General features: G+C 44.3%; 2 protein-coding genes across 2 annotated transcripts in view; one reads left to right on the forward strand and one right to left on the reverse strand.

Moving 5' to 3' along the window:
- The window catches only part of LOC138360906 (uncharacterized), a 303,450-nt gene that overhangs the window by 213,711 nt on the left and 62,617 nt on the right, over positions 1-27,122 (forward strand). The gene's annotated exons all lie outside the window — the stretch shown is intronic.
- Positions 26,045-26,760, reverse strand: LOC138360904 (EPM2A-interacting protein 1-like; the record flags this gene model as incomplete). Its single annotated transcript, XM_069320406.1, has 1 exon — positions 26,045-26,760. A coding segment is annotated over one exon (636 nt), but the record flags the coding sequence as incomplete, so codon positions are not given.

Genomic DNA, 27,122 nt, shown 5'->3' on the forward strand with positions numbered 1-27,122 from the left:
ACTGTTAATACCAAAACTCAGGCGCTTGTACCTATATAGACCTCGATGTGATGTAAACGTTGCGATGAAGCGACTCTCATCATCAAGTTCAAGCTGATGATAGCCCTTGTTTAAATCTAACTTGCTGAATACAGTTGCACCATTCAAGCGGTATATCATATCATCTACAGCGGGTGTAGGATGGCGTTCACGCATTATTGCATTCTTGGGAACATGCATGTCCACACAGATGCGTATCTCATCTGGATTCTTCGGCTTTGGTGTAGTGACAATTGGGCTTACTCATGGTGTTGGACCTGTTTCCGGTTCAATGATATCTAGTTCCATCAGCCTATCCAGTTCGGCATCGACTTTCGCGTGAGTATGGAATGGTTGTCGGCGATGTGGTTGGGCAACTGGAATTACATCTGGGTTGATATGCAGATGTACTTTGCTATCAGTATAACAACCTATGGATTCAAATCGATCAGAAAATTCAGCAACAATACCATCAACATTGTTTGCAGATTCCACTGCTACAGCATTAGAAAGCTGAAGTAGCCCCAATTTGGTTGAAGTCTTGTAACTGAGTAAAGACTCCTTTGCATTCCTAACAACATGGAATGTAGTAATGAGCATTGCACCCTTTGACTTAATCTCTGTAGTGAAAGTTCCAATCACTGGCAAGGCTACCTTTGAAGCATAGGCAGTGGCTTTGCCATTATAGTTTTCAAGCTTTGGGAACTGTTTTTTAAATTTCTCATAGTGGCACTCAGCAATGGTGTCAATGTTTGATCCAGTGTCAATGAGAACTTTGAGACAAATACCAGCAATGTATACTATAGTCTCTGGGTTGTTTGGAAGATCACTCCAATCTGTGATTGCTTGTACTCCATAAGTGTATACACATTCACTGTCATCTGAGACTGGTTGTAATGACATATTGTCTTGTACATTATTTACATTCTGGATATGAAGTGCAATATTGCGTTTACTACCTCGACTCATATGACCTGATCCTCGTACAGTGCTTTTATTCACTGACTGTGGTTTCTTTAGTGCGGAACGACACATAGCACCAAATGAGCTAGTTTTCCACACTCATAGCACTTCTTACCTTGAGCAGGACAAACATTATCTTGGTGTGGGTAGTCTCCTCCACAATTGTAATATTTATTGTTGACACCCTCTGATGTGAGTCGTTGTGACTGCTTGAGTCTTGTTCCATGACCCCAGTTGTGATGTGGCTCTCGGCTCAATTTGCTGTTAGGTTCCCCCTCCCCTTCCGGCCCGTTGGCGTCGTGAGGGGGCTTGGTGGACGGCTGCCGGAGTGTGATGCTCCGTTGGGCAGTCCTCTGTCCTTTTCTGGCCTTGCACTCCTGCTGCTGTCTTCTCCAATTGTGCCGGATCGCTTTTCCTTTTCCTTATGTTTCGTTTTTCTCCCCCCTCTTCTCCTATCTGCTTGTCGTTTCCTGCCGACCTTTTGCTTGTTTTGGATTCTTTCTTTGGACTTCTTCTATTTTGACGCCCGGGTGCTTGGGGAGGCATACTCTTGCACCCGTAGAACTGTAGTACCCGACGTCTCGAGCGAGGGGAACCTTTTATTGTCAATCCCCCTTTCGTCGCTGAACCCGATCTCGACGGACTGACGGTTCTTAAGGTGGCGTTTGTGGGGCGTATACTCACGACGCACCCCTAGGGGGCCCCGGCATGATCAGCGATAGCTTCCTGTTGGGTGTCCTGCCTCTAATTGTGGCTCCATGGTGGGTATGGGGGCACATTCGTGGATGAATTTGTCACTTTTCGTCTCTATGTCGTTGAATGTTTCCGTTGTACCCTCTCAGGCTCGTGGGGTGGGCGACCAAGCCCCCGAGTCGGCCTGTATTGGAAGACCAGGCTCTGTAGCTCCCGCTGCGTTGGGCCCCGACCTTGCTCCTCCTTTGACCGTCCTGACTTCTTCCCCCAGCTCCCCTCCCTCCTCTGAGGTTGGGTCGAGCCTCCAGCCCCCGGTGGTGACCACTTCGTCCCCTGGTGTGGCTAAGTCTTTCGTTGTGACTACTGCGCCTTTTGACCCCTCTCTCTCTAGGGGTTCTCACCGCCGTTCGCGCCCCAACCGCACTCGCTCGATTCCTTCCCGTGCTGATGCGTATCAGGCCTTGTTTGGTCCTGCTTCATGGGCCAAATACTTTGATCTCCTCCCTCTTGATTCTGCGCCTCCTGACGATTTCTCCCTCCATCGGCATCTTGTAGATTCCGTGGATGCGTGTGTTACTTTCAACCCCACTCGTCTCGGTACACGTGTCGTTGCTGCTCCTTCTCAGGATGCGGCTTCCCGCTTGGCTGCCTTATCTTGCCTTGGCGAGATCCCTGTTCGGGTCTCCAAGAACGTTCAGATGAATTCCAGTGTTGGCACTATTCTCCTCCCACCCCATGTTGCAACCGGTGTTCGGAATCTGCAGGATTGCCACGATGATATTCGGCATATCCTTGATGCCCAAGGCCATTCTGTCCTCCAGGTTGACTCGTTTACTCGTCCCCCTCGTGGTCGTCGCCGTCAACCCCTTCGCGTTGTGAAGATCACCTTTGATGGTAGGACCCTTCCATCCTCTGTCATTCTTGCTGGTGCTAGGTGCTCTGTCCAGGAGTATATTCCTTCTCCTCGACTTTGTAATAAGTGCTGGAGGTTTGGGCATGGTGCCCTCCGCTGCTCTGGGACTGTCTCTCTCTGTCCTTTGTGTGGGAGTGAAGGTCACTCTAAGTCGGAGTGCACTTCTCCCCAAGCTCGCTGCCTCAACTGCGGTGAGGCCCATCCTACGTTCTCCCGTGCCTGTGTCCATTACAAGCTTGAGGCGGCCGTCCTTAACCTGAAGCACCGGGAGCGTTTGTCTTTTCCTGAGGCGAGGCGCCAGGTTCGCCGGCTCCCGCCTTATACTAACATCTCTTATGCTCGCGTGTTGCGCTCTTCCTCTCCTCGTCCTTCCCCCCTTCCTCAGACTCTCAACAGTTTCCGGGCCTTGGACCCTGATACGCCCACTGCCCCCTCCTCTGTTCCTTTGAGTTCTTTCCCGAGGGGTCCCCCTCCTGGTCCTCTGTCTGGGGTTTCCCTTCTTTCAACCCGGTCTGTCATGTCTCCTGTGTCTTCTTCCTCGTCCCCCTCCGATCCTCCTTCCCATCCTCTTCCTCCATCTATCGGCTCTCCCCGCCGCCTGTCGGTGCAGGCGGATGTCCATCGCTCTCCTACCGGCCGTCGTGTGTGCTCTCGTTCGGCTTCTCCTGTTGAGACACTGGAATCCGTTGCCCGGTACGTAGTTGCTGGGACACCTGTCTCTTTAAGTCAGAAGCGTAAGCCTGGCTCCTCTCCTTCCTCTTCCCCGGCGGGTAAGAAGGCTTCGCTTTCTTCCTTAGCTCCTACTTCTGGCTCTGTTGCTCCTTCCCCTCCTGTTTCAGTGGTTGCGCCCCCTGTTCCTGCTATGGAGGTTTCTTTCTGCTTCCCTTTCGGTTGCTGCTCTTGCTGGGGTGCGCTCCCCTCTTTCTACTCCCCCTCTTCCTACTCCCCCTCTTCCTACTGCTGTCCTTGACTGCTCCTCTCCGTTGTCTCCTCCTCTTCCTCCTCCTCCTCCGGACCCCGCCCGCCCACCTCTGATCTGTTCTCCCGTTTCCTTCCCTCCGTCTTTGCTCAGTTTACCCATGCCCCCTAACCCTGACTTTGCTGACCCTGATCCCGACCCTGATATTCTTTAACGTGCTCTGTTGCTCTTTCGCCTTTGTTTCTTCCTTGTTCTCTGTTTTTGTCCTTTCTCTTCCCGTCGTTGTCCATTCTTCAATGGAACGTTCGAGGTTATTACGCCAATTTCCTCGAACTCCAACTTCTGATTTCGCGGTTTTCGCCCCTTTGTGTCTGTCTCCAGGAGCCAATGCTTGGTGCTCGTCCTGGTCGTTTTCGTGGCTATTCCTTTCTCTCCCCCCCCCCCAGCCATTGCTGGGGCTTCTAATTCTTCTGCTCTCTTGATTCGTGCAGATGTTCCCTTTGTTCCTTTACTTTTTCCTTCGCCTCTCCATTGTTCTGCTGCTCGTATCTTTGTGGGGAAATGGTACACAGTTTGTTCCATTTATCTCCCCCCGAGTGTCCCGCTCTCTCTTCCTGATTTGAAACACCTCCTAGACTCCTTGCCGGAGCCTGTGCTCCTGCTGGGTGACTTCAATTGTCGTCATTCTCTTTGGGGTGACGTTCTGACGAATACCCGGGGTCGCCTCCTTGAGCCGTTTCTCCTATCTTCTTCCCTGTCTCTTCTGAATTCTGGTGAGCCCACTCATTTGGACTCTCGGACTCGCACCCTTTCTTGTCTTGATCTTTCTCTCTGCTCTTCTTCTCTTTACTTAGATTTCACGTGGCAGGTTCTTGATGACCTCCATGGAAGTGATCATTTCCCCATCCTTGTTTCCTTTTTCTCTTTTCGCCCTTCCCTCTCTTTCCCTAGGTGGCAGTTTGCTAAGGCAGACTGGACCCTATTTACCCTCAGTGCTGCTCTCTCTGACCTCTCCCTTCTGCCTCTCTCTCGCGCTCTCCTCCTTTTTCATGACACTGTCTTCAACGCTGCCCTCCGCTCTATTCCTCGCTCTTCCTCTCGGGGTCCACGGAAGTGCGTTCCCTGGTGGAATGCGGACTGTGCTCGGGCTGTCCGCTGTAAGCGTGCAGCCTGGAAGAGGCACCGCCGTAGGCAGACGACCGATTCTTTTCTTTTCTTTCGGAAAGCGAGTGCGGTGGCCCGTAGGGCCATCCGTACGGCTAAACGTGAATGTTGGGCATCTTATGTCTCAACAATTACGTCCGAAACCCCTCTGGCCCAGATCTGGAAGCGTATCCGCAAGATAGCGGGTAAGTTCGTTCCCGATGTTTCACCAGGTCCTTCACCTCCATGATACTCTTGTGGCGGACCCGTTGCAGGTCGCTTCCGAACTGGGTTCCCACTTTTCTTCTGTTAGCTCTGGTCTTCATCTTCCCCAATCTTTCCTTCTTCGTAAACCTGTCCTTGAGTCTCGTCCTTTAGATTTCTGCACTCATCTTCAGCTTCCCTATAATGATCCCTTCTCTCTCTCTGAACTTCGTTCTGCTCTGGCCCTCTGCGGTTCTACGGCGGCGGGCTCCGATGGTATTCATTATGAGATGCTTCGCCATCTCCCTCCGAGCACGTCTCAGTATTTACTGAGTCTGTATAATCGGATCTGGGAGTCGTCGTCAGTCCCTGAGGACTGGCTCGATGCCGTTGTCCTCCCTGTTCGCAAACCGGGGTCTCTGGGTACTTCCCCTAAGGACTTTCGCCCTATTGCTCTCACAAGTTGTGTCTGCAAACTTTTTGAACGTATGGTTAACGTTCGTCTGATGTGGTTCCTGGAACACCATCACCTCCTCTCCCCTTCTCAATTTGGTTTCCGCAAGTGCCGCAGCACGAGAGATGTCCTGGTGAACTTGGAGGTCTATATTCGTACTGCTTTTGCTGCGAAGACCTCCGTTGTTGCCGTCCTTTTTGACCTGGAAAAGGCTTACGACACCACTTGGCGTTATCATATCCTATCTCAACTTCATTCTTTTGGCCTTCGTGGTCATCTCCCTCTCTTTCTCCGCAGCTTCCTCTCTCGTCGTTCCTTTCGGGTGCGCCTTGGTACCGCTCTCTCTCCCTCTTTTCAGCAATACGAAGGTGTGCCCCAGGGTAGTGTTCTGAGCACTACTCTTTTTCTGGTTGCCCTCAATGGTCTTCTTTCCTCTCTTCCTTCTGGTGTCTTCTCCGCTCTCTATGTCGATGATCTTACCCTTTGTTGTCAGGGTGATGATTCGCCTCTCCTTCAACGCCGGCTTCAACTTGCAATTGATGCCGTGTCGTCTTGGGCCACTGATCATGGCTTCAAGTTCTCTACTTCTAAGACTTGTGCCATGACATTTACGCGGAAACGGGTTGTTCTTCGTCCCTCTTTGTCACTTTATGGTCATCCCCTTGAATACAAAGATTCCGCGAAGCTTTTGGGGTTATTCCTTGACACTCGTTTGTCTTGGTCTCCCCATATCTCTTACCTCCGTGTTGAGTGCTCTAAGGCCCTTACCCTCCTTCGGGTCTTGTCCCATACTTCTTGGGGGGCAGATAGGCGCACTCTCCTTGCTTTACATTCTTCTCTCGTCCTGTCTAAGCTCGATTATGGTTGCCCTGCTTACTCGTCTGCTTCTCCTTCTACTCTTCGCCGTCTTGATGCTTTGCACCATACTGGGTTGCGCCTCAGTTCTGGTGCCTTTCGTTCGACTCCCGTCCTTAGCTTGTATGTTGACACTGGCTTCCTGTCTCTCCAGGACCGCCGTGATCGCTACTGTCTTCGCTATCTTGCGCGGTCCTTGCAACATCCTTCCTCTCGCCTCTGTCGTGCTTTAACTTTTACCCCTCCTGCGGTTCCTGTTCCTCTTCACCACCTCCCTCTTTCTGTCCGGTTATCTCGCCTGCAGGATTCTCTTTCCGTTCGTATTTCTGATGTTTCTCCTCGTGTTGTTCCTTCTTTGCCCCCGTGGAGGGTCCCTCTTCCGCGGTTTTGTACTTCCTTGACCCGTATCACTAAAGCTTTTACCCCTCCTACGGTTCTAAAACGCCTTTTCCTCGAGCACTTTTCTTCTCACTCCCGCTCCGTTTCTGTCTTCACCGATGGGTCTAAGTCAGCGGACGGTGTTGGCTACTCTGTTGTTTTTCCTGATCGCACTTATATGTGTCGCTTGCCTCCGGAGACTAGCATCTTTACAGCGGAACTTTATGCTATTCTCTATGCTCTTCGTCTCCTACTTTCTCGTTGTCAGTCTTCCTTTGTAGTTGTTGTCGACTCTCGTAGTGCCCTCATGGCTCTCGGGTCCTTTAATCCAGTTCATCCAGTGGTTGTCGAGATCCAGCATTGGCTGTTTCTCGTTCATAGTAAATTTAAGTCGGTTGAGTTTTGTTGGGTTCCCAGCCATATTGGTGTGTCTTTAAATGAGCGTGCGGATGCTGCCGCCAAGGAAGCTGTCCGCTCTTGTCCCATCTCTCGTAAGGGCATTCCGTATTCCGACTTTTACCCGGTTATCCATTCCTCAGTCCTTACCCGTTGGCAGGCTTCTTGGTTGTCTGTTACTGGTAACAAGCTACGTACTCTTAAATGTTGTGTTTCCTCGTGGCAGTCCTCCTTCCACCGTAACCGGCGGTGGGAAACAGCTCTGGCGAGGTTGTGTATTGGCCATACTCGCTTAACCCATGGTCACTTGATGGAGCGCCGCCCTGCTCCTTATTGTCCTAGTTGCATTGTCCCTCTTACGGTCGTGCATGTCCTTCTTGAATGTCCTGACTTCCAGGACGAGCGTATGTCTTGCTTTCCGACCGCCCCTCGCGGTCACCTGTCCCTCGATAGAATTCTTGGTGACTCGGATACTTTTGATATCGTTCGCCTTATGCGTTTTTGTTCTCGTATTGGCATCCTTGGTGATATTTAGCGCCCTCTGATTATTTTGCGTATTTGATGGTGCTACATAGCCTTCCCGGTTTGGTGCCTTCTTTTGATAATTACTTACTTACTTGCTGTTAGGTTTGCCATGATATCTTCTTTGATCACGGTGTCCTCCCTGAATCTTATGTACCTCATCACTGTTGGTAACAGTGGCAGAACTGTTGTTGGCACTGCACTCCATGACACGAGCATCACGTTTTTTTTTTTTTTTTTTTTTTTTTTTTTTTTTTTTTTTTTTTTTTTTTTTTTTTTTTTTTTTTTGAGATATATACAAGAGTTGTTACATTCTTGTACAGCCACTAGTACGCGTAGCGTTTCGGGCAAGTCCTTAATCCTATGGTCCCTGGAATACGATCCCCTGCCGCGAAGAATCGTTTTTTCATCCAAGTACACATTTTACTGTTGCGTTAAACAGAGGCTACAGTTAAGGAATTGCGCCCAGTAAATCCTCCCCGGCCAGGATACGAACCCATGACATAGCGCTCGCGGAACGTGCAGCATCTTCCATTTGACGAGCAATATCCAGTATCTTGGTAAGAGAACTTTAAACATCAACAAGTTCTATAGCTCGTCGACGGAGACGTGTAGATGTGCATGTTTCAATTATTTGCTGTTTGATTTCTTTGTCAACATCAGAACACTCACAATGGGCTGCTAAACCCTGCAGACGTGTGTGGTATTGATCCACAGTTTCATTAGAGAGTTGTCTGGCTCTCCTGAAATGCATAATTTCCATTGCAGTATTTTGTCTTGGTTTGAAGTGCTCAGTTAATTTGGCTTTGGCAATGTCATAATCTTTGGCACCACCAGTGTCTTTCAGTGTGTCAAAGATGTCACAAACTCTATCACAGGGGTGGGCAACCTCTGGCACGCGTGCCAAACTTGGCACGCCGATGACTTGTCTCTGGCACGCAAGAGCATAGGTTACCCTAAGCACAGATGCAAGCACATGTTACCCTAAGCACAGACAAAAAAAAACTACTTTCCTTGGGGTATAAGCTTACATGCCATGACAGTATATGTACGTCCTGGTGGTGAAGAGGTTTAAGCTCTACGAAGCTAAAGAGGTCTCAAGAAAAAGAAGTTGATCTTGCCATAGTTACCTTCTTTTTTTACGTCATCGATCATGCCGATGTATGATGATTCCCCTCTATTTACTTTGGCTCATATTTTATGTAATAAGCCTTTCTAACCTAAAGGCTGCACCCATAACCATAGTGTACACTGACAATCATATCTGTGAAGGCAAAATACGCCATGTCTGCCCACCTTTAAAAATTAATTTCGTAAACTTTGAATTTAAACCCCCACAACATCTCCCCCCCCCCCTAAACCTCATGTGTTTGAATGCCGCCCGACTTCAGTTTGACGCATATTAATTAAACTCACTTTACTATCTAAATCTAAAGCATCTTCACCTTCGAAAGCTAAAGAAAGATAAGAATTCTTATCCTCTCCCCTTCTCTCCATTGACGGCCGTAATATAACCAGTGAAATCAACAGTCCCCCACCCCCATGAAGTTCCCGTAATGAACACATGTTCAGACGATCTCAGACTCGTAACTCTCTCTCGCAGTCTTGCTTCGTAGTGTTTCTCACAGTTGCTCACTTGCCTCCTCCCCGAGAAGACGGTCAGTACTTCATCTCCAGGGGAAAATTATTCCCCTTATAAATCAATAACTTTGTGAAACTCAATGTCATTGTAAGAATAGTCTTAATCCTTAAATTCACACGTACTCGCTCGCCTGCTCCCTAAGAACAGAGCTGACATAAGCAAGATGTCACCGACTCAACGATGTTTCGCCACAACACACCACACAAACACACAAAAACGGGTTTTGTCTATCGAACCAAGTGAAGTCTTATAAACTCTTGGCATAAGTACTCAATGCCTAGGAAGTAGTGTCTTTGTGATAAGCGACTGCTGGTGTTGTTTCTGGAATTATGTAAAATAAAGAAAACCCTCGAATTTTCATAAAAGAAAAAAAAATCCTCTGAAGATTTTTATTATGTTCATTGTCTCGTCACGCTTACCTCAAACATTGGCTTATTAAACTTATTGATTGGTATTAGAATAAACGTACGTATACTTTACTACAAAGTTTGTGTGTGCTATAATATTAACAGGAAATAAATAATTCTTTAAATACTCGCATTTCAGTAGAAGTAGGCTAATTCATTTCTCGTCACTGCACTTCACAACGACAACACAATCCGTTATCATTGCTATTCATTGGAGTTACTCATCATATACTATTTTGACTTACTTTTGGTCTTCCTTCTCTTCCATGCATATCAATATATTACTTATTTTAATTTCATGCCCTTTACAGATTGTACAGAATGTCACCACCACCAGCTAAGAAACGATGTCAGTCAAATGAAGAGGATATTAGAGAATTTAAGGAATACTGGACTGAAAAGTTTGGCATGATTAAGAAGGATGATATAGCTTTATGCATTTTCTGTTCTGACACAGTTGTTTGTAGAACTTCTTCTGTAAAGAGACATTTTGAAAATGTTCATAAGAACTTAAGCAATAAAACTGAGGAGGAACAAAGAGAATTAATTTCTCGTGAACTGAGCAAGACAAAAACACAAGCTGAAACTTTTATGAATTATATTTCAGGTAGGCCCAGTTCCAACTTAGTTGCTGCTAGTTTTGAAGTTTCAAAAGTTATTGCCCAACACGGAAAGCCTCTCTGTGATGGGGAGTATATTAAAGAAGCTTGGCTAGAATGTGCACCTTTTCTTTTTGACAACTTTTCAGAAAAGAAAAAGATTATTCAGCGCATTAAAGGCCTTTAAATAAAAGACAATTTCAAACTCTACTGGATGAGGTAGAATCTGTGTATAAAGGACTGAAAATGTACCACCATGTTCGTTGGCTTAGCAGAAGCTTAGTTCTGAAACGACTTATTGAATGCTTAGATGAGATAAAGCTCTATTTGAACGACCAACAAGTGTCATACCATGAATTTTCTGACATCGTGTGGGTTTGTAAACTGATGTTTTTTGCAAATTTTTGTGAACATTTAAATGAATTGAATATTATGTTACAGGGCTCTGGTAAGACACTTGATGTTATGATTTGTTACATAAAAGCTTTTGAAATGAAGCTTAAAGTTTTTAAGAGGGATGTAGATAATGAGAGATTTAGATACTTTCCAAACCTAAAAAGGTACATCAGTGATCTAAAAGATGACAGAACAGATCACAAATGTCTTCAAAAGCTGTTTGTAAACATCATCGAGTCAACAGTTTGGCAGTTCTCTACAAGATTTGCCAAATTCAGAGAACTGGAAGACACAGTAAAGTTCATCAAGTTTCCAGACAGCATCAAAATGGATGAACTAAACTTGCAAATGTTTTCATGGATAGACATGGATGATTTTGAGATGCAGTTGATTGAATTTCAGAGTAGCTCAATTTGGAAGCAGAAATTTGTTGACCTTAGAGTTGACTTGGAAAATATTGAAAGAGAGAGATTAGAGATGAAAGTAACAAAGAGAAATGCGGAAAACGAAGTATTAAGGACTTGGAATACTATTCCAGAAAATTATGTCTGTTTAAAAAACCTTGCAACAGCATTGTTAACCATGTTTTCGTCTACATATGCTTGCGAATCTTTGTTCTCAATTATGAACTTTGCTAAGTCTCTTAACAGGAGTAGCATGACAGATGAAACTAGCGCTGCATGCATATCTCTCAATGTTACTAAATATAAACCCGATGTAAAATCTCTGTCATCAGTTATGCAGCAGCAGAAGTCTCACTGACAGTATATAAAAGGAGTCAACAAGTTTTTTATCTGTTGTATTCTATTAAAGTCACAAAAGCTTAAAGGCTGTTGAAATGTACTTCTGAAGGTTAAATAAAAAAAAATTCTGTTTTTTTTATACTATGTTTTACTGCACTGAGGTAATTTATTATTTTTTCGTTTAAAAAGTTCTTAAGAGATACCAAATATGTTCTAAAAAAAAAATGGTTGGCACGTGGAAAAAGTTTGTGTCAGAGTCTTGACTGATTTTGGCATGCACTCTCAAAAAGGTTGCCCACCCCTGGTCTATCACCTACATAATGAAGTAGAAAGGCACGCTTTCTTTCAGCACTTTTGATGTCTGAAACTATCAACAAATTTTCAAACCATTTAAGCCATTTGGTCCACCTCTGTGACAGGTTTGTCTGGTCACAGTCAGGATCAAATGCAGGAAACTGAGATATATTTGCCATTTTTTATTGTATAAAAGTAAACTAATCACATAAAATGTTCCTCAGAATACTAAACACTTACTGCACTGTATATGTTAGTTAAGAATTCACTGTAATTACTTTAATTCTGCACTGTATATGTTGGTTAAGAATTCACTGAAATTACTTTCATTTTGCAAAGCACACAAGCATTTTAATGCAAAAATTCACAACAGTGCACAATATAGCACCAACTGACTTCTTACCTAGCCTTGTGTACGTGTGGTATTTTTCCTACCTACAGCTGCACAGCAGTTGTCAGCAATGTTGTTGTTTGATGAGTTTTCAGCACTGTCAACACAGCAGAGTTCACAGCATGATGAATTTTGTAGCAAGAAGCATCGTTTCGTACAAAAAACATCGAGTTTTGTGAACAGCATCAAACCGTCATTTCGTACACAGCATCGGCACACATGGATCGCAGGTTCCTCAGTACACAGCTTGTCAGCACATAGCTGGGCAGCACATAGCATTAGTTAGCACACAGCATTGGTTAGCACAGAGCATCGGTAGGGCGCGCACAGACATCTCTTCCTCCTGGGCGAGACAGCATGCTTCTCTCTTGTTTTGAGCTGAACAAATACCTGCATTCACAGTTCATCCTCGTCGCCAGTGTGGTGTTTGTGTGTTACTGAGGAAGTCTTGGTTGTAGGGTTGATATAAAGCCATTGCTTGGTTACTGACTTTAATACTTATAAACGATTGCATGACTAGTAGCTACCAAGCTGGTGGCGTCCTGAATGCTCTCCTTCTTCTTCTTGAGAATAGGTGCAGTTTGCATGAAGGGGTAACCCTCCCGATGACTGCACCAGGACAGATGTAAGGAGACGCGTTGATGGTGAGGAGGAGAAGAAAGTCAAAAGTGGTAGATGTGATGGGCCGTAGAGAGAGGAGTGGCGACGAAAACAGAGGCGAACGTTAGAGGGAGACTCATCGCACCGGGAGGCGGGGAGTCATGGTCACGGCGGTCAGCTGATCCAGGCACGGCGTAGCCGTGTGCACAAGACAGGAACTAATACTTCTCCGGAAACTTGCGTATCGGAAAGCGCAAGCAGTACGCTTCCCAAATCACCCACAGGTCGGTGGGCAGCCGGCCATCAGGCAGTACCCTCGCTGAGACATCCTATCCGGCACCCTATTAACAAACACCTTCTCAGACGATACCCAGATAGTGGACGAGCACCATGGGATCGGAAGCACCCGGGCATCCCGATAAGGGCTCAACTCCGGACCCTCACAGGGCACGACCCCACCAGACGGGACTAGGCAACCACCAGACCGGGACAATGAAGGAGGGGGAACAGCAGGGGATGCAGGCGCGGCAGCGACCCCACCACAGGGCACAGGAGCCGAGGCCCCCCGGCGCACATCTTTCCGCAACATCACGACGAGGTCCCGATCATCAGGGACAACCCCCCACTGCGGGGATCCAACAGCAGGTGAAACAGGAAGGGGGACACAGGTAGCAACTTCGGAGCCCCGCACAGCACCATCATCCACGGCGGGGGACGCCAGCTGAGCACCATACTCCCCCACCTCCTCCCAAGGCACACCACGAAGGGGAGACACACTCCGAGCCCGCCGCGAACGCTTCGAGACAGGCCGCACCACACCACACCCAGCAGGCCCCTCCGTAGGCACGGCCACCATCTTTACATCCACACAGGCCACACCCGCACCGTCCGAAGAGTCCACAGAGGCCACATCACCCACATCTACATCATCCACGGAAACAGCCTCAGAACACCGACGTGCACGCTTCTGCAAAGGAATGGAAAGAGCAGAACTACAGTCGGTAACACATACAGGCACGGCAGGCACCTCACCTTGCCGAAGCACCCCCTCCAAAACAGCAGAACCCGCGTCCCCGGGAGCCGTTACCACATCCACAGGCGGGGGTGGGACATGAACCTCCACCGGGACACCCTTCACTACACGCAGCGCAGGCGACGCCCCGTCACCCTCACACACCGGCTCAACAACCCCAAGGGCCACAGCAGTCACCTGACGTGTCGCACGGGCCAGAGAACCCGCCTCAACAGGCGGAGCAGCAGACAGGCAGTCAGGCGCCTCAGGCACAGCACCCACACCGTCCGAACGCAACAGGGGCAGAAAATCCTCCGCACGAAGAACATGCACTCGACCAGTTGCTCCCACGTCGCACGCCGCAGCCAGATGACCCTCGTGACCACACCGATAACAGGTGCGCGGTTGACCCCGGTACTGGCAGCGGAGCGTGTAACCCAACACGGACATCGACGACCGTACACTACACTTCAGCGACATCGGCAGGGTGCGGGAGCCGTCAAGCATACCAACACAGTGCTCGGCAACGACCTTATTCCATCGAACACTTAACACAGCCCCAAACCGTTCGAAACAGGAGGTTAAAATGTCGTCCTGAAATTCGAAGGGGGCACCATGCACCGTCACAGACGTCAAGGTGACACTGAGATTCACTACCTTAACGGAGCCAGCAGTATCAGGGAGAGGGTAAACACGCCCCTCACACCGCTCGAGAAACGCCTGAAAGGCAGCCTGGAGGCGGAACTTGACTACAGCACGGTGGCCCTGAAGCAGCTGGATGCCCACCAGGTCCGACAGCTCCACATGCAGCACGTCCACCAGGGCGACACCAACCAATGGATGGTCCACCGGCACCGTAAACGCCAGACCAGCTGACAGCGTCCACGTCATTGGAGGGCGAGACATCCCCATGGCTAAGCAAACGTCACCCTGTCAGTGGCAAACCACCACCAGCAGGGCAGTATGCTCTCCTGTTTACCTCTCTGCTGGCGTCTGAGCCGCAGCACATACAAACGGATGGTACCGTTTTCTATGAACATGACAAGTACTTCCTATCAATCTACGAAATAGATTTGTCATGAGCCGTAAAAAGGTTATTGGACTACTCCGCAAACCAAATGGCATTCTTTTGAAATGAAAATGACCATTGGGAGTACTAAAGGCTGTCAATTGTTTACTTTCCTCATCAAGGGGGATTTGCCAGAATTCCTGCAACAAATTTAATGTTGAGAATACTTTATTTCGATCAATACTTTGCAACAAATTATTTAGAACTGGAAATGGGAAACGATCAGGTATCGTTGCTCTGTAAAGCTTCCGATAATCGATTAGAGGTTTCCAAGTCCCATCTCGCTTTGGTACAAGAATCAATGGAGCGTTCCACTCGATTCAATTACACCACTCTGTAACATTTCCTCTATGAGTCTATCAGCTTCTGCTCTCTGAGAATGGGGAAGACGGTAAGCTGGTACATAAATAAGCGTAGTTCCTTGTTCAAGGGGAATTTTATGTGTAATAAGAGGAGTGAGACCTAACTTTTCTCCTGGTAGAGCAACAACGGCTCTATTCCTGTTCAAAATTTCCAAAAGCTGAGCCACAGAGTCAGGAAAATCAGTAGGACTGAGATGTTGTGCTTGCACCTCTGGCTGAGATCCCTGTTCTCCTGGTATGAGAGTACAAACAGTATGATCCATGGAGACATCATCCACAACTCGCACCGGTAATGAGTAATGGGCAAAATCTACAACATGGGTGCCAGACTGGAGATGGATGTCGGCATTACTAGTGTTTGCAATAAATAATGTAACAGTACCATCCTGCACTGTGTGCCAGGAGGGTTCAACAAACGTACCATTCACTTTACATGTTTCACTTTCTGCAATCACATCCGACAACTCAGGCACTCCCTGAACCTCAACTCTTATTCTGGTGAGAGAATGAGAGTGCAGCACAGTGTCAGTAGCCGTGGAACCACTGACTTCAGAGATGGAAACTGCCAGGCGAGCGAGACAACGAGAATCCGTTAGGGCGTCCCCTTCCAGAAAGTCCCGATACTCACTCTTCCTAGCAACTGTACACGTACGATGCTTCAATCGAGTTCCCGTTTTCTCGGGTATGCTACCACGACAAGGATCTGACAAACCTACGCTAGCAAGGCGGGTGTCAACAAAATTAACGTAGTCTGATTGGAGGATGAACTCATGGCCCTGTCGATAAATGCTACACAATGGTATGACGTGGTCTTTGATACTAATGTTCCAACGATGGGGAAACAATGCAATATTTTCATCAATCATGGTGTACAGACCTAAGAGAATGTCTCCAGGAAAATGAATAATGTCAACAACTAAACATGTTATAGACAATGTGCCATCATTTAACTTGAGTGGGAGGTCAATTTCACCCTGAACTTTTACTTTATTTCCTGAAATACCACTTAGAAAAGGTATGGGTGACTGTTTTAAAGTATTACTTCTCTTGACTTTGAATTTACTAGTAACACTATCAACACAATTAATGCACAATGAAATTACTTTGAGAAGCATGAATGTTGAAATCACTCAGGGAACTGTGGGAGTGGAGTACTGAACCAGCTCCAATATTTAACAAGTCACTGAATGGTTAATTCATAAGATATTGTGGATATATTTACGTTAAACCTCTTTAAAACATAGCACACGATATCTTAGTTCTTAATTACTTAACTGAGGGCTGCAGGATTTGCAATATAACAGTGGCCAACACGAAGAAAACGGCGACAAGGCGTGTGAAGAGGCACATGCACGGTTTGTTTACAATCTGGTGCGACGGCAGCGCTCCTAGCGGCAGTGGCACGAAGCTCGGGAGACCCTACACTAGGAATTGATGTTGGGAGCGCGAAGATAAACTCTGAGACCATGATATTGCGTCGATGGCGGTGGAGGAAGCACGATTTGCTAGGCAGGAGTTCACTGCAAAATGATGTAGCAGGGGGCTGACACGGTGGTGAGAGGAGGCAATGTGGCGCTGCGGCATCTTGACTGGGAGCTGGCGACGCTAGACAGATGGTTGTAGTCCTTTTTTCGGCAATTGTTTCTCAATAAATTGCACAACACAGCTGCAGAGCAGTTGAAGCTGTAAAAGATGATTGCAATAGCTGGAACGGTACAGGCAACACACAAGGCTTGTTGATGTGGGCTTGGGTGGTGGTGGTGGGTGCAGGTTCCCACGTGGCGCGAGATTCAAAAATGGCTGGTGCGGGAATCTTCCTTTCTCCTCACTGATGAATTAGCGTTCTCACAAGAAAATGTTGACCCTTACTTCTGAGACGTTGACCTGGAGTAGTGGTTGATGGCAGGACCCCGATCTGGCACAATATTTGATGCGTGGGTGGCAGGATGGCGGTGGTGGCGACTGGAACATGTGGCGATGTGGGTACTTGAATTTTCGTTTCCAGAAAAATAATTCTGGATCCCACTGCTGCGACCAGTATTCGTTGTCTTGTTGGGTTGAATGTTATACACAGTAGGCACTTCTGTAGTTTTATTGATTAAGACAGCAAGGTGTATAACTGGCCAGCCGAGGTCCTAACCTACTCTGGGTCTGTGAGAGAACTGAGCCTGCTGCAAGCACGGCTGGTGCTCCTGTCTGGCGTGACGTCAGAGGCCTACTCGCCTGTGATTGGTTATGTCTCAACTGCCATATAATTTGAGTATAACATACCACCTGCTAGGTATACAACCTGCTGTGTATACCACCTGCTGGGTATACCACCTGCTAGGTATACCATCTGCTAGGTATACCAACTGCTGGGTTTACCACCTGCTAGGTATAACACCTGCTGGGTATACCACCTGCAAGGTATAACACCTGCTGGGTATACCACCTGCTAGGTATACCACCTGCTAGGTATACCAGCTGCTGGGTATACCACCTGCTGGGTATACCGCCTGCTGGTTATACAACCTGCTGTGTATACAACCTGCTGCGTATTCAACCTGCTGGGTATACCACCTGCTGGGTATACAACCTGCTGGGTATACCAGTTGCTGGGTATACTACCTGCTTGGTATACCACCTGCTGGGTATACTACTTGCTGGGTATACCACCTGCTGGGTATACTACCTGCTGGATATACCACATGCTGGATACACCACCTGCTGGGTATACTACCTGCTGGATATACCACCTGCTGGATATACCACCTGCTGGGTATACAACCTGCTGGATATACCACCTGCTGGCTATACCACCGTCTGGATATGCCACCTGCAGGGTATACCATTGGCTGAGTATACCAGCTGCTGGGTATACCACCTGATGAGTATACTACCTGCAGGGTATACCACCTGCTGGGTATACTACCTGCTGGATATACCACCTGCTGGGTATACTACCTGCTGGGTATACAACCTGCTGGATATACCACCTGCTGGGTATACTACCTGCTGTGTATACAACCTGTTGGGTATTCAACCTGCTGAGTATACTGTCTGCAGGGTATACCACCTTCTGGGTACACTACCAGCTGTATATAATACCTGCTAGGTATACCATCGGCTGGGTATACTATCTGATGGGTATGCCATCTGCTTTGTATACTATCTGCTAGGTATACTACCTGATGGGTATACTACCTGCTAGGTATACTAACTGCTGGGTATACTATCTGCAGGGTATACTACCTGCTGGGTATATTTCACGATGTGTATACCATCTGCTGGGTATAATACCTGCTTTGTATACTATGTGCTGGGTATACCATATAATAGTTGCAAGTTATCATGGTGAGCAAAAATAGTTGCAAGTTATCCTAGTGAGCAAGATGAACTCTAAATATCGCAGTGAGCAATAGGGGCTCAGATTATCACGGTGAGCAATAAGGGCTCAGATTATCACGGCGAGCAATAAGGGCTCGAATTATTCCGGTGAGTAATAATATGCTCGTATGATGGTGAGCAACAAGGAGCTCATATGATGAGCATCAGAGGGTTCGTATGATGATGGAGAGCAACAAGGGGCTCATATGATGAGCAACAAGGGACTCGATGATAATGGTTAGTGACAATGTGCTCGAATTAGCGTGAGGAGCAATAAGGCGTTCAATTAGCGTGGGGAGCAATAAGGCGTTCAATTATCGTGGTGAGCATTAGACATTTGATTTATCGTGGGGGAGCAATAATGGGCTCGAATTATCATGACGAACAATAATGCGCTTGAATTACCCTAGGGAACAATAATACGCTCAAATGATGATGGCGAGCAATAATATGCTCGAGTGATCATCATGAGCAATAGGCCCAAATGATCATGTTGAGCAACAATGTGCTCGAATTAGCGTGGGGAGCAATAAGGCGTTCATATATCATGGTGAGCATTAGGCGTTTGAATTATTGTGGGGAGTAATAATAGGCTCAAATTATCACGGCAAACAATAATGTGCTCAAATTATCATGTTAATTCACAGGTGAGCAAGTTGATTCTACTCGTTTGTTTAGGTTAAATAATTGCAGGATTCTTCTTGAGGGATAACTAAGCACAGAATCAATTGAAGATTTATGGGTGAGCAGTAAGCCTACTCGTATTAAGCATGTTAAGTCACAATTCTTAAAATTTAATAATAATTCATTAAATGATGGGAAACCTAAGGTTGCTGGAAAAAATTAATGTTGTTACTACAAACAATCTTGCTTGGAAAATAATTTGTAATGGATTATCCCAACTTATACGTTTCACGGTTTAATAGTTCTGTTATATGTTCACTTACAAATTTGCAAGTTTGCAATCTTGCTCGTGCTGCGCTTCTACAAAAACGTTCCTAAGTTTGCTTAAGAGCAGAAGCGAAAAGAAAACAGCTCAGTCAAAACTAATGCAGGTAAATCACTAGAATCCTAGTGCAGAAAACTTTGAATAAATATAGTTGTCTGGTTAAGACTGATATAAGGTTTTCTTGGGAGACCTTAAGTGCTAGATTATTTTGGGCCTTGGACTGGACTTTGGTCCTGGTGAATTTGCAGGTATAGAAGTTTCTTGATGACTTCATGGAACTGCTAGATTCATTGGGTGCTAGAATCTCTAGTTTAATTTTATTAATTTACATGGGGAGACTGAGTGTGGTCAATTATTATTGTCGAAAATAATTCTGGGTCTACAGTGGAGTCAGAGACTTGGTCGCTGTGACATGCACCTGTTTAGGCTGCAGACCACTGATTTTCCACTGAGATTCATAGAAACATCTCGGCGAATATTAATTGTACCAGACTCAATCTGGGTTTATTACTCAGCTGGATTTCTCCTTTAGGCTTGTTGCTGGAGAATTAATTTACTGCTGATTATTTTTTATTAATATTGTTGTTATCAGGCATAGGCTTGTTCGGGTTTAAAAGTTTACCTGTAAGTAGGTAGCCACCTTCAGATTTGAGCAAATTCATGCTCTGTTTTTTAACATGACCATTAATAAACTGGTAGTAGTAGTCTGCTCCTACTAGTAGATTTACATTGTTAAGGCGGTCAGACATTAGCTGGTTGTCAGCCAATTTAATTTCATTTTCCTGCTTGGAATTTGGCTGTGTACCCTAGACCCTAAATATTTAGGTCAAATGGGATTTGATCTACAACTATGGCCTGAATAGACCTGACATAACCACCTAGGCGTACGAGCGGTTGTACTAATGAGTATTCTTGGGGTTCTCTATTTATCATGAACCCTGACAGGTTTACCTGTATGATTGGTTTTGATTTAAATGCCTCTGCCGCTTTCTGGGTAATGAAGGCTTTCTGGGACCCTTGATCGAATAGGCCTCGAATGAAAATCTTGGCCTCTTTATTCTTTACTTGAAGTTGGGCAGTGGACACTATTGCATCAACTTTAGATGCTGGTGATATTGCGCTGTAAATTTCTCGTACCTTACAGCACTGTACTTGTGTAGATTCTCTACCTCCTACCCAAGAGTTGGAATAATTTGATTTGACAAATTTGCACAATGCAGCATGATGTTTGCCCCTTCTACATCTATTGCAGGTGTTCAGTGGGGTTTCACAGCTGTTAGTATTATGTGGTTTGAGACACCTAGTACATTTGTGTAACTGTTGGAGTCGTCTGACTCTGGTATCTTTATTAGGATAATTTGTACAGAGAATCTTTTTGATGACAAAACAAACATAACCCCCCAGCCTACAGCATGTTTAATATTCACTGGTTTAGGTGAAACATTGTCTACAGGTTTTGAAGGTTTTGTTGCTTGCATGTGTTTATTAGTTTGTCTCTTGTGAGTACTTGTTGTATTCTTGGGAGTAATTATTGGGTTCTTGGGAGCACTTGGGCTCTTGGGAGCACTTGGGCTCTTGGGAGCACTTATTAGACTCTTAGGTCTCACTGATAAATCAGTATTTGACCTGTAGGTTTTACATTGATTATTAGTACCCTTGTTACCTAATGACTGCGTCACTTTAGAAGTTTCAATTAAGGAACTTGATGTGGGTACAGTGTCTGTGGATTCAGAATAAGCATTGAGTGCCTGTTTTGCTTGTTTATTATTTACTATATTAAACAAACTTGTTAATATATCCTGCATTGACAGGACATGTCCATTCTGGTATGAATATAATTAATTTAGCACCTAGCTAGACATGTTTTCTCTGGATTATAATTTCAGTCATTCAATCAGCAGTAGGTTGATCCACTTCTCTGCTGAAGGATCATAACAGTGACTCGAGCTGTAAATTAAAGTCTTGTAAGGAGTCAACTGATTGATCTGGTTGAGATCAGTCCAGTTGCTGGTGCACGAGATTTATGATAATCTTCTCATTGTCAGCACTTGTTGGAACTGGATGGCTTGATTAATGCTAATAGGTTCAGCATCACCTCTATGAGGCAAGTTTAAGTGATTAAGACCATCACTAATTTTGCTTAGCCTCAGCTTTAATTTCAGCTTCAGCTTTTACTTCAGGTTCAGCTTTTAATCCAACTTCAACTGCTGTTGCAGCTACAGCTGCATCTTCATCTTCTGTTTTAGCTTCACTGTCTGTTGCAGGTTCATCTTCAATTGCAGCTTCACTTGTTTCTCTGGGGTTCATTTGGGAGGCTTATTAATTTAGTAGCATCATGTATTGAATTTACAGAATCCATAGAGTATATGGATGAGTTTTCTGAAAATGGTTCTGATTCTGTTAATGTACTATTACGTGAAGTTGTATTATATGAGACTGTAGAAACTGAAGGTTTAACTACAATTATGGATCCAGTGTAAAGATCTAATTTTATTAGAGGAATATCCTCATCTTGAGGTAGCTCATTTATTTTATCTGAAGAGCTGGGTACTTGCTTTGGTATAGGTAAACTTTGAAGGTGTTCCAACCCAGTAGAAACATTTTGTGTTGCAAGCACTTTGTAATAATGATCTAACTTGGGCTGAATTTTGTCTTCATATTTGGCAAGGTCAGATTCAATCAAATATATTTGATCTAGGTCAGTATTACCGGCAAGAAGTATATGTCTATAAGACTCAATTATTCCCTTTACTTAGGTCAAATTTTTGGCTAGCCACCTTTGTGGATATTCCTAACCAGATGATGTGAACTGGATCTGTTTCTAACCAGTTGTCACATTTGTTGAGCAGCCTTGTCAAGTGAGCTTGAAGGTCTTTCAAGATTCTTCCAGTTTTTTTCTGGTGTAGCCATGTTGGCTGAGGGTGTGAGATTTTTTTCTACGCCTACCTCCCTTAAGAGGTGGACTACAAGTTTAAAGGCTGCTCACGGCAGTTAAGCATGAGTCCAATAGAAAAAGGAAAAGCGGGAGCAAACCGCCAGGCCTCCACCACCAGGGGTGAAAACCTGTCCACATAGGCCGCTGGTTCCTCCTAGTTAAACAGGACGTTAAAACTAATAAAGGGTAACCGACGGGTTTTCACAATCAAATATTTATATTTGATGTGGCGCTATGAATTCGAATTCGAATTCCCAAGAACAGCCGTCATATCAAAAGATCACATCAACATTCAATCGTATAAAGCAGAACATGGGTGGAAAAGAATGGTTGAAGGGTTGACATCAAAGACCGTTTTCTATAAAATAAACAATTTATTAATAACAAGAGACTAACTACTACATTACCGAGTTTACGTTACGTTAATGTCCATCCAGTGGCACGATAACAAACAGCTAAATAGCAACCCATGCTGTGGGGCTACATACTGAACTAACCTGAACACAGGTGTGCCCACTGACGACGCAATATTGCAAATCAAAAAAATATCACAGACTAAGTTACACTACAGAGTGACTCGTTACGTTAATGTCCATCCAGTGGCAATTACAACACAGCTATTCAACAGCCCCTCGAGAAATGACAGCAGTCTCCATCTTGCTGACACTTCGGGCTGACCAGTGAACTAACTGAACAATGATGGATGCCCACTGATGACACAAGCTTGCAATCAATATTGTCACGGCTTCACGGTAACAGATACTATAATCACAATCTTCAGGGTCCTCCAACCATAACAGGAGTGACCCCCGTAACTTGGCGGGTAGTCCAACAGTGACTGCCCCTATCACAACCTAATGTGAACACTCTTTGCAACTCCCTGCAAGGAGTTGCATTGTAAACAGTAAACAAAGCCAGGCAAGGTGAGATTCTGAGACACAGCTCTAGCAATCCCTAAGTTACTTTACTCTCGTCACCAGACGATAAACAAAAGAAATTGCCTTAATCAATTACAAAATTGATTATGTGATTAATTACGTTAATTGACTGATCACAGCAGTCAGCAACAAAGTGCTACGTTAATCACAAACAATTGTCTTTCTTAGACAACAACATGATAATACTCTACGTTAATCATTAACACTTGTTTCCTTTAACACAAGTCAACTTGTTAACAATAACTCAAAGTCTCTCTTGTATTACATCACACTTGACTCCTTGCAAGTATTCAGTGAGTAATTCTTAATTAAAGTCAAACGGACCACTAATTACATCCCAATTGAGTTATGTTAACTAAGCCTACCCTAAATTGGTAGCTTCTCAACAGTCTATGTCAAAATTTACTTTAATGACTGTTAATTACCCTAATTAACCCCGAGCAATTAATTAACTGTCACCAGGACCGATAATTAATCAACATAAATACGTCTCACTCCGCACTGCCTAAGCAGGTCTCATCAAACACTGTGAATTCACGGGAGAGGAGTTAATTACTCCCCTAATTAATATGAGTGCATCTTAATCCAATGTCATCAGACACGATATGATCAATATAACAATTTATGCTAGCTCCATGACCTCGCTTTACCGAGTCATCTGAGTCCTCAAGACTCCAGATGTTAATTCCTCCACTAATTATCATGAGCCACTAATTGCTCTACCCCAGAAAGGTAATTAGTCTCGAGCAAATTACGTTACCACAAATACTGACAGACTCTGACAGATCCTCTCCCACTACGTGAATTCATGATGAGAATGCTAATTACATAATTAGCTAGAGTGGTCAATTAGTTGTCACACGAACAATTAATTGCACTGGAAACGTATCTCAACAAGCTCAACACTGCTCTCCTTAACAGCTCTCACTCACTCAACAATAAGTGTGCACCCCTTATCCAGTTAATTACCCTATAATTAACTTGCTGAATCTTTAAGTCCTCAACACAACTTAAAAAAACTAAGTAACCCCAGTGTTACATAGGTCACACTTACAATGGCATGCATAACAACATAAATGCACAGCCCACATACGGTTGCGGCTACTGCAACTCGTTAATTGCTGTACCCATACTGTAATGATACACAGTTAGGCACAACAAGAGTATACTAATATTACTGCCCCCCTTATCTCGCAACCGTTGCAAGGGACTACTGTGAGCAATCACAACTACTTTAGCAAGGCAATTTACGTTAATATAAAATACCGTCGTTACGCGGACAGCTGGCGCTAATTCTCTTAATTAAGCAATTAACAAATAAATTGCCTGCTCTCATTAAGTACTGTGAATTCCCCTGAATACTCAAAGGGGTCCCTTAAAGCCTCAACACAGTTCCTAGGGCAATAATATTGTATACCTGATAACAACACTGCACAAACCTACAGCATAATAATGCCGTCAGCATACCCCACATGCTAATGACATCATTAGGCAATCAGACAGCAATCTCTCTACTGACTCACCACACAACACAGTACATACAGAAACATGCAAATGAACACATGGAAATGGCATTCACATAATCAATGAAAATTATATCACCAGAAAAATGTATCCATAACTACACAGACCTCAGGGTATCCACTGACATCCCTGCAACACTGGCCTGCCTACCTCTGTAATGATATAATTAACATGTGGCACTATGGCATTAATCGAGTCTGAACGATTATATAGAATCGACAGACTGGATCACTTATATGATAAATCTCTACACTGACTGGTTACATACTCGAGTCAGTCTACACCAGGGGTGGGCAACCTTTTTGAGAGTGCGTGCCAAAATCAGCCAAGACTCTGACACAAACTTTTTCGACGTGCCAACCATTTTTTTAGAACATATTTGGTATCTCTTAAGAACTTTTTAAACAAAAAAATAATAAATTACCTCAGTGCAGTAAAACATAGTATAAAAAAACGAGATTTTTTTTTTTATTTAACCTTTAGAAGTACATTTCAACAGCCTTTAAGCTTTTGTGACTTTAATAGAATACAACAGATAAAAAACTTGTTGACTCCTTTTATATACTGTCAGTGAGACTTCTGCTGCTGCATAACTGATGACAGAGATTTTACATCGGGTTTATATTTAGTAACATTGAGAGATATGCATGCAGCGCTAGTTTCATCTGTCATGCTACTCCTGTTACGAGACTTAGCAAAGTTCATAATTGAGAACAAAGATTCGCAAGCATATGTAGACGAAAACATGGTTAACAATGCTGTTGCAAGGTTTTTTAAACAGACATAATTTTCTGGAATAGTATTCCAAGTCCTTAATACTTCGTTTTCCGCATTTCTCTTTGTTACTTTCATCTCTAATCTCTCTCTTTCAATATTTTCCAAGTCAACTCTAAGGTCAACAAATTTCTGCTTCCAAATTGAGCTACTCTGAAATTCAATCAACTGCATCTCAAAATCATCCATATCTATCCATGAAAACATTTGCAAGTTTAGTTCATCCATTTTGATGCTGTCTGGAAACTTGATGAACTTTACTGTGTCTTCCAGTTCTCTGAATTTGGCAAATCTTGTAGAGAACTGCCAAACTGTTGACTCGATGATGTTTACAAACAGCTTTTGAAGACATTTGTGGTCTGTTCTGTCATCTTTTAGATCACTGATGTACCTCTTTAGGTTTGGAAAGTATCTAAATCTCTCATTATCTACATCCCTCTTAAGAACTTTAAGCTTCATTTCAAAAGCTTTTATGTAACAAAACATAACATCAAGTGTCTTACCAGAGCCCTGTAACTTAATATTCAATTCATTTAAATGTTCACAAAAATTTGCAAAAAACATCAGTTTACAAACCCACACGATGTCAGAAATTTCATGGTATGACACTTGTTGGTCGTTCAAATAGAGGTTTATCTCATCTAAGCATTCAATAAGTCGTTTCAGAACCAAGCCTCTGCTAAGCCAACGAACACAAATTTATCAACACAAATAGAAAAAAACTTGCATGAAGACAAATCTTTTGTCAATTGTTCAGCTGTATTTCTTTCCAACTTAAGTATCCTATCCTTAACTGTTTTCCTACTCACAGGCAAATCTTTATTGCGCTGTATAATCTTTTTCTTTTCTGAAAAGTTGTCAAAAAGAAAAGGTGCACATTCTAGCCAAGCTTCTTTAATATACTCCCCATCACAGAGAGGCTTTCCGTGTTGGGCAATAACTTTTGAAACTTCAAAACTAGCAGCAACTAAGTTGGAACTGGGCCTACCTGAAAAATAATTCATAAAAGTTTCAGCTTGTGTTTTTGTCTTGCTCAGTTCACGAGAAATTAATTCTCTTTGTTCCTCCTCAGTTTTATTGCTTAAGTTCTTATGAACATTTTCAAAATGTCTCTTTACAGAAGAAGTTCTACAAACAACTGTGTCAGAACAGAAAATGCATAAAGCTATATCATCCTTCTTAATCATGCCAAACTTTTCAGTCCAGTATTCCTTAAATTCTCTAATATCCTCTTCATTTGACTGACATCGTTTCTTAGCTGGTGGTGGTGACATTCTGTACAATCTGTAAAGGGCATGAAATTAAAATAAGTAATATATTGATATGCATGGAAGAGAAGGAAGACCAAAAGTAAGTCAAAATAGTATATGATGAGTAACTCCAATGAATAGCAATGATAACGGATTGTGTTGTCGTTGTGAAGTGCAGTGACGAGAAATGAATTAGCCTACTTCTACTGAAATGCGAGTATTTAAAGAATTATTTATTTCCTGTTAATATTATAGCACACACAAACTTTGTAGTAAAGTATACGTACGTTTATTCTAATACCAATCAATAAGTTTAATAAGCCAATGTTTGAGGTAAGCGTGACGAGACAATGAACATAATAAAAATCTTCAGAGGATTTTTTTTTTCTTTTATGAAAATTCGAGGGTTT

Source organism: Procambarus clarkii, unplaced genomic scaffold (assembly GCF_040958095.1).
Source record: "Procambarus clarkii isolate CNS0578487 unplaced genomic scaffold, FALCON_Pclarkii_2.0 HiC_scaffold_129, whole genome shotgun sequence".
NCBI classification, from domain to species: Eukaryota; Metazoa; Arthropoda; class Malacostraca; order Decapoda; family Cambaridae; genus Procambarus; species Procambarus clarkii.